This window comes from Carassius auratus, chromosome 48 (genome assembly GCF_003368295.1).
Source record: "Carassius auratus strain Wakin chromosome 48, ASM336829v1, whole genome shotgun sequence".
Taxonomy (NCBI): domain Eukaryota; kingdom Metazoa; phylum Chordata; class Actinopteri; order Cypriniformes; family Cyprinidae; genus Carassius; species Carassius auratus.
In genome coordinates, this window is record NC_039290.1 from 8,617,524 (window position 1) to 8,625,523 (window position 8,000).

The window sequence follows — 8,000 nt, forward strand, 5'->3', positions numbered from 1 at the left end:
GATGCCATGCAGATCTGTTCTTCATAATGCGTGATTGTGGAGCTAAAGGTCTCCGATTGAAGATAAGATCCATAATCATTAAACCCATGTGCAACAAGTAAACCAGTCGTTTGGTGAGAAGTTGTCTAACAAATGAAACCATAATACGGCTCCTCATCTCCCCTGTGATTCCCAATGTTTTAGTTCTGTGCTTTTTGCTCTAAAAGCTCCTGTAAACACCGACTGAAACTCGGTTTGGAAAAGCACTCAAGATTCCGGGCAAAGCTCCACGCTCTCCGCTATTGCTGCGTCTCTTAATTGTTTTCTTAAAGAAACCAAATGAACGAGCGGCTCAGGTTTTATTATAGGAAGCAAGTCAAGTCTTACAGTTTCCCAGTAGCCTTCCATTCAACAGAGACAAGCGAGAGAAACTTCCAGAACTGCTGTTATATAACCAGCCCTTCATTCTTAACGTCGAAAGATTGCGTCTCATGAATGACCTGTGTTTTATGAACATTCAAGAACACAACTCGAGGTGATTCGTTCATAAATAAATCTTTTATTTGTAACATATAAAATTAGATCATAGATAATTTGTACACTTTATTCCAGTATTACGTTGTTCAAATAAAAGAGCTACATTTGCGATAAATAATATTAATAACAATAATAAAACATTCATTCAAACTTTAAGTCCGTTTTTTAATCATGTCGTGGATTTCTCTAGCTGCCAAACAATGAGGATGTATTCACCCGCATTATGGGAGGGGGATATTACATGGACAAACTCAACCTTGACCAGGTTCATAGTCTACCAGTTGTACGTTATGCATGTGCATATCTACAATTGGGAACATACACAGATACAAGTCTACAGTTTGGGTCATGTTTTGTATTTAGACATCAAGATATACATCAGGAATTGTAATATTAACAACTGCATCTTTACATCTTTACAGGTTGCTCCATAACGAAGCTATAAAACATAGCGCTCCATTATGGAGCGAGCATTTCTTGAAACGCTGACGCGGCCTCAGCAAACAGTGCACTTCAAAGTCCCCGTAATGTAAGTCCGTAATTCCGTGGGAATCTAGTTACAACAGGAGATGGTAGTTGATTGGCCGGTGGATGGGCCCCCTGATTGCGCAGCTGGGCTGCCATTGGTCGACGCTTGTGACGCGCTCCCAGTCACGCAAGGGTCGAGGTGGGATTCCCTGCTGGCGATCAGTCTCTGAACTTGTGGATGTCGTTGAAGAGTCTGTAGAAAGGGTAGGTTGCATCATTGCCATTGCCGCAGTTGTAGGTGCACTTGCAGGACTCGATCATCATGACGTTCTTGTTGAAGGTGTCGCCATCCTCGCAGCGGAATTTGACACGGATGGTGCGGGTCTGCTGTGGACTGCAGCAGCGGCCATCCACGCATGAGCCACAGTATCTGACGCGGTACTTCTTCAGGCTGGAGCATCCGGCGTAGGAGAACTTCACCGGCTGCGTGGACTTCTTGATCCGGTTGCATTTCTTTCCCTTCTGTTGAGAGTACACAAGATAAGTTAGATGCATGCAAATGACATGATGCAATGCATTTGTCTTTGTAGGGATGTTGCATACCTTGAGGCTGGTGTATTGCGATTGGCTGCATGGACGGACTTCGCAGATCCTGGTCTCTTTAACCAACTTGCATTCGTTGTTGTCGTTGGTTATCCTGGTGGAGATTCCAGTGCCGCAGGTCTTGGAGCATTGGGACCAGGGAGTGGTCTGCACGATGCACTTCTCAAACTGGCGGGATTCCGGCTGCGATCGGAATGCTGCAAATAAACAGAGCGCTGTTTTAAACTCTGATCGTATACAAATCAGACATGCATGCTTATATCCAATGCATCTTTGATCTTACCAGGCAAGGATTTGAGTCCGGCCTTGATGATGGAGATGAACTCGTTCTTGCTGGTGAGGTCGCTCTCAGAATCGTCGACCGTTGGATCGTTGCCAGACAGCTTGTTGGCAGATTCCCTAGTCTTCCCATCATCGCAGACCCATTCTTCGCAGCACTGGCCTGGCACTTTGACCAGCCTGGGGTTGGCGCAGCCCAACGTGGGCAGGGAGAGCTCTTGCGGGCAAAGCGGGATGCAGCCCACTGCCCCATCGATGCAAGTGCACTGGTGCTTGCAGTTGGGCTGGAAGCTCTCTCCGTTCTGGTAGATCCTGCTGTTGTACTCGCAAGGTCTGCCCTCAGATTTGGCTGTAAGAAAGAAGGAAAGGTTTGAGCATTCCAACAGAAGAGATTCAAACATCCAGCTTATTGTTTTCTTCCTTCCACTTAGACCCCCGCCCCCCTTCCAATCCACACATGGTCTCCATTCGGTGTCTTTTGCAAAGCATAATGAGAAACATACCTCGGCAGATGCCTCTGGTGGCCCCATGGATGGCCCCGAAGTTGCACTCCAGCCCCTTGGTGTGGTCGCACGGCTCGGTCTTGCTGCAGTCTTCGTTCAGCTGTCTGGCACACACTTTACAGCAGCCGCAGCCGTCTGAGACCAGACTGACTCCAGGCGTGCATTTGGGAAGCTGTAGCGGGCACGAGCATGTGGCTGGGCAGCTGGAGAAGACCTGAGCAGAAAAAACCACGAGACTTTAGTGGCTTTCAAGTCACTTTAAAACAAAGATCAAACTAAAATGTAGAAGTTTAAGAACAAGAACAACTCTAAGCTGTATGACCGGGGGGATCTAGCACCTAAGTGGATAATTTATAATACAGTGCTCAAAAACTAATCCTCCAGTGAAAACGCCCCCTGGATGATCAATAATCCTATGTATATACTCTCCTGTATCTGTATCAAACACAACTTCTATAATAAGCATGTGAATAATATAATAACTTACCACACACAACTGTGCAATAAGGATGACGAAAACAGCCCAAGCAAACATCTTTGCTTCTCTGTGTAGCTACTGTAGATTTCTTGAATCAAGCGAACAATTCCTCGGTGTAAGTCCTCGTGTGCGCGTCGCGTTCTCGGTTTATCTCGGTGCGTCTGAAGGCGCAGCGCTCTGAGAGTGAAGACGCGCGCTGCTCCTCTTTTATACTGTAGCGGAGCCCTGACGTCACCATCGCTGAACTGTTCCAAAGTTATGCGAGGAATGTTTCTTGGCGCGTTTTCCATCCGAGCTAAGCACCACCCTGTCTAACTTTCTTTTCTCTCTCTCTCTCTCTCTCAAATGAATTTTCCCCTTTCACTGAAAACATTTTTTACTTAAAACGATCCCCTCGAAGGAAGACAAAACACGTAGCCTGTGTGATTTTAAAAAGCAGTGTTTTAACACTCAATCACGCGTTATTATTTACGCGTAAATAAACAAACGCGAATATAATTTCCGTCCAACTATCTGTGTCCAGTTTATAAATAATAATAATAATAATAAAGCAGAAGCTTCTTTACACGTTGGAATGTGTTAGAACGATACTGGTTTCAATAACTCAAGTATCAAGTATTTATGAATTAACTTTACGCAAACGCAAAATGGAAACGTGGAGAGCACAGAGAGAAATATGGGAGGGGGGGGGGGTGTATTATTTCACTAACAGCATGCTTACTAACTCTTTTATTTTGCCTAACGTCATGTCAAAGATTAGCGTTATTACTCGTCACTGAAATATGTCGGAGCCCCCGGGGGTCTATTAATAGAGTTATGAGTTCAAGCGCGTCAACCATAAATTATTCCGAAGGACGCGCGCGGTCGCTTATCCAGATCAGCTATGCGCTTTTTGTGGAGTTTTATTAGTTTCCAAACACTCAAACTTTCGATTTAGAGGTAGAACTGTTTGGAAACCTTCTGTGCCATCACGCGTCTTAAATGCAGTATTCTGTGCGCGTTTGGAGACGTTGTAAACGCATACTTTACGGCTTCTATTTTTGGCTCGGCTCGCTCCTCTCTCTTGACTCAACAGCTCTAAGCGCTTCCAGATGTGGAGCCTGATTCCAGACGTAACAATATTACCATATTTGGTCTGGGCAGTAGCCTGCATTATTAACATTTCTGCTGGAGTTATCCAACCAAAAAGCATTCCTGACAGCTTAAAGATCCCTAAATACGCTCTCCGTGGATGAAATTCCTCCAGCTAATTTAATATTCATGCAGTCTGTCCATCACACAGTGGAAGAAAAAAATACAACAGGCATCCAGTTTTCCATACGAGATGTAAAAAAGGAAAAACTGTTCATGTTTTTTTTTTTTTTTTTTTACTGTTTTTGTCTAAGATTCCAAATGGCATTCCTCTGGAATTCAGAGATTAGAAGTCTTTGGATACACACAAACCAAACTGAGAGTAAGGGAATGCACAATATTGTCCTGACAGCACTTAATAGTTCTTTCCACAGACTCACAGAGAGCAGAAGCGTCTGGACACGGAGATGTCCAGATGAAGAACCTTTACCACCTGGATTGAGGACTTCTGGAGACGTGGCAGGTATGTTTGACTTCTGCATCTTCATGGACCATTACAGTGTGTGTGCAATCAAACAAATGATGAGAGCACTGTTATCATCACTGGTTGTCAGGTTTGTGTAGGTGACTGGTGTATGAAGAGTTTGCTGAGCTCTGAAAACCTGTGTTTTTTTCCATATTGCGACACTAGATGATAATGTGCTGTACTGTCAATGTGCTGAAGTTTGATCTGCAGTCTTTACCATGACTTCACCATGCTAAGCATTAATAAATAATTGCATCTATGCATGATAATATTTTAATTAATCAACTATGAATTAAGTAGTGCTGGAAAAACCTGTGTTTTGTTGTGTTTTGCTCGTGAATGACCAGCCAGAAACCAGTTAGTATCCAAACGCTGCTAGCCGTTTAAGACGTATAGCTGATGCATGTAGCTTGGAAAGTGTGTAAACTTGCATCCTGCCATATTTGTTCATTCTGAGCCAATCACCTGAGATGTAGCTGCTGGAAAATGACATCATGATAATGCTAATAGGATGCATGCATTCCCAAGCCCTTCACTAGTAGTGACTATCCAGAGCTGTGGCACCAAATAAATGTTTTAGCCAAATACATTGCTGTTTCTGAATGCCTTTTGTTGTGCTGGAATGCTGTAGTTGTTAATAGTGCTTGTGCTTATTCAGGCCAACCTAGTATAAGCAAACCTACATGGAAAACAGATTGACAGACAGAGAATGTTTCTGACTGGCTAATAAAAGGTGAGCCACTTCTCTGATTTCAGTTTCAGTGAAAACGTTTTTTTTACATGAGGCATTCTTTAGATTTTTTCCTCCAGAGTTCTGGGTGTTTACTAGGCCAGCATTTTCTGTGTGGTTACCAAAACATTGCTAGGTGGTTGCAAAGGTGTTCTGAAAGGCTGGAAAATTAACATACTGTACGATGCTAGGTGCTAGGTGGCTACTAAATGCTTACGTATTGGGGCCAGTGCATATAAAGTTATATAAGTCTCTATTTCCTCAATAGTAGTCTACATTCTGCTTTTCCCAGTGCGAGCGATTGAGGTCAGCTGAAGTGTCTCCCCTGGAGAGAGTGAGAGTAGAGTCTGTCCGGTGAGAAAGTGAACTCACGAAGTCTTGACATCTGTTCCCGCACATGCCGTTCAGAAAGCATTCTCCATCTCTCCTGATGAGAGGGGCGCGGGGCTTTTAGGAAACAGTGCAGTCATTGTGCTCCAGTGGAGTCAACCCTCATTTTTCTATTCTGGAATCACACGTCCAAGAACCATGTTGTAATGGTAAACATAATATTTTCCAGTGGGCTTCACTTTCTTCCAGGGCTTTGGAAGCGGTGGTCTGGCAGCGTGTATTGATTAGGAACGCGTTACATGAGTGGCTTAAACCCTTCAATCCCACTCCCCTTCGAGTAGAGTTTCTTTATTATGTAATACTCTACAGATGAGCGGCAGCTCTGCTTGTGTTTATCTTATCATGGTGTGACACCTCCAGTGTGGAAGTTGTCTGCTGTTAAACATCTTACACAATTCATCCCGTCCTTCCAGAGTGATATTAGAGAGATGCCTTTGGTTTTTCCTGTCATAGTTCATTGAGTCTATGCAATGTCATTTCCTTGCTAAAAATCACAGAAATATCTGTGCACTCTTTCTCCCAGGATTGCAAATTACTAGTTGGCTAAATGGCATTTGTTCTGGAAGCCTTGAAAACCATCTGCTATGATGCAGGGGGTGGTTTCTAGCTCATAAGGGGTCTGATATGCTAAATACTATGAAACCTTCTGGGGTGTTAACTATAGGCGGATGCTGAAGGTTTCTGAAATCCTAAAAGTAGGGTTTTCTGGTTGGTTCTATTCATTTAGAAGTTTGCAAAGGTGTTCTGAAATGCTAAATGCATCTACTTTTTAATAACAGTGCTTAGAAACTATAGTAATCATGATGAGGTTGTAATTTTCCCCTCATGCTGAAGTTTAACAGTCCACACTGGATACACAGATAAATATTTCAGCCATGACGTGTGCTTCCTCTGACTGTAAGGAGAAAGTGTTTATGCCGTGGGATCTGAGCTGTTTAAAGTCTGGGAGTCTGGACCGTTTGATTTGTGAAGAGGGTTTTGTTCAGGAAAGCTGCTAAGGATCATTTCAGTATAAAGTCATGTCACACTCTGTATAACCTAATAAAATCACATAACGCTGATCGTGAGATGATGCTGAATAGCTGGTTGATTATATTGCTTACAGTGTTTAACTATAGATACCCTGAGACCATAGCAGACATGTTTGAGATGCTGCTCGGTAGGTTCTGGAACAGTAAGGATTGGTTTAAGGTGCAGAGGTTCGTCTCAGCGGATGTTGTATAATGTTCACGCAGAGAGCGCCGTTATAGAATGTGTTTAGCCCCGAAAACCAGTCCCAAAAGGTCTTTGAAGCTCAAAGTTCATTCATCTTTTACGGCCTTCCAAGCTGTGTGCCAGGTGCGCTAGGACCTGCTCGCCTTTACTCAACCCGCATATTTCCTCTCCGAGGGGAAAGCCGGAGGAATGGAAAAACGGAGCACAGGGATGGAAGGGGGGAACGGAATGAGAGGATGGAATGTGGGGCTCCGGGAATGTTTAGACCGGTCTGGATAATTGAGTGGATTTGGAACAAGAAAAGACAAACTTTGTTCCTGGGGTGTGCAGGAATGTACTCAAGGATGTCTGGAGAATGATTCCAGCCGCACTCGATGGAAAGATGGAAAGACGGAGGAATGTGTATAGAAAGAGGAATTCCATCCGTGCAAAACAAACAGCGTGACCTGAGCTCTGAAAACCTTTCTATTGATTCCGGTTCCATTGATTGTGAAGTTTAATATTTAATAATAAATACTTCATATTATTGATTTGACTGCACTGACGCTATCAGATGAAAACAAAACCTAAACAGAATTGAGCTGAATAATGATATAATGATATGGTGTTCTATTAGCAAGGTTCTCTCAAAGTCACAAACTAACGTTCTTCCAGTAGTGTTAATAGAACATTTGTTTAAGTTATCTTGTCTTTAATAATAAAAGCATTCTTTATAAATAACACTTTCATGTTCTGAAATATTTTTATTTAGTAAACATTCATTCCAAACTCCCGTGATCACATTCCGAACTCCCGAACTGATTCAAATGATTCACACTCCGAACTCCCAAACTGATTCAAATGATTCACACTCCGAACTCCCAAACTTACTCAACCCAGACAGCATCCCCAAACTGACTCAAATGATTCGCGATCCCCAAACTGACTCAAATGATTCGCGAGGCCGATTCGAACTCCCGAACTGACTCAAATGATTCGATATCCCGCTTCGAACTCCCGAACTGACTCAAATGATTCGCGAACCCGCTTCGAACTCCCGAACTGTCTCAAATGATTCGCGATCCCCAAACTGACTCAAATGATTAGCGAACCCGCTTCGAACTCCCAAACTGACTCAAATGATTCGCGAACCCGCTTCGAACTCCCGAACTGACTCAAATGATTCGCGATCCCCAAACTGACTCAAATGATTAGCGAACCCACTTCGAACTCCCAAACTGA

General features: G+C 43.5%; 2 protein-coding genes across 2 annotated transcripts in view; one reads left to right on the forward strand and one right to left on the reverse strand.

The window, feature by feature from the left end:
• Positions 1–518: 518 nt before the first annotated feature.
• On the reverse strand, positions 519–3,042 carry LOC113065749 (protein CYR61-like). The gene is made up of 5 exons (XM_026237245.1): positions 2,857–3,042; positions 2,370–2,583; positions 1,871–2,215; positions 1,588–1,784; positions 519–1,506 (listed from the first exon to the last, which is right to left on the reverse strand). The coding sequence occupies exons 1-5, from the start codon at positions 2,902–2,904 to the stop codon at positions 1,204–1,206; spliced, it is 1,107 nt and encodes a 368-aa protein (XP_026093030.1). The 5' UTR covers positions 2,905–3,042; the 3' UTR covers positions 519–1,203.
• A 1,155-nt stretch (positions 3,043–4,197) lies between these two features.
• The window catches only part of LOC113065750 (N(G),N(G)-dimethylarginine dimethylaminohydrolase 1-like), a 51,360-nt gene continuing 47,557 nt past the window's right edge, over positions 4,198–8,000 (forward strand). Inside the window, exon 1 of the mRNA XM_026237247.1 lies at positions 4,198–4,441. The gene's annotated coding sequence lies outside the window, so the exon portion shown is untranslated. The remainder of the gene's footprint in view (positions 4,442–8,000) is intronic.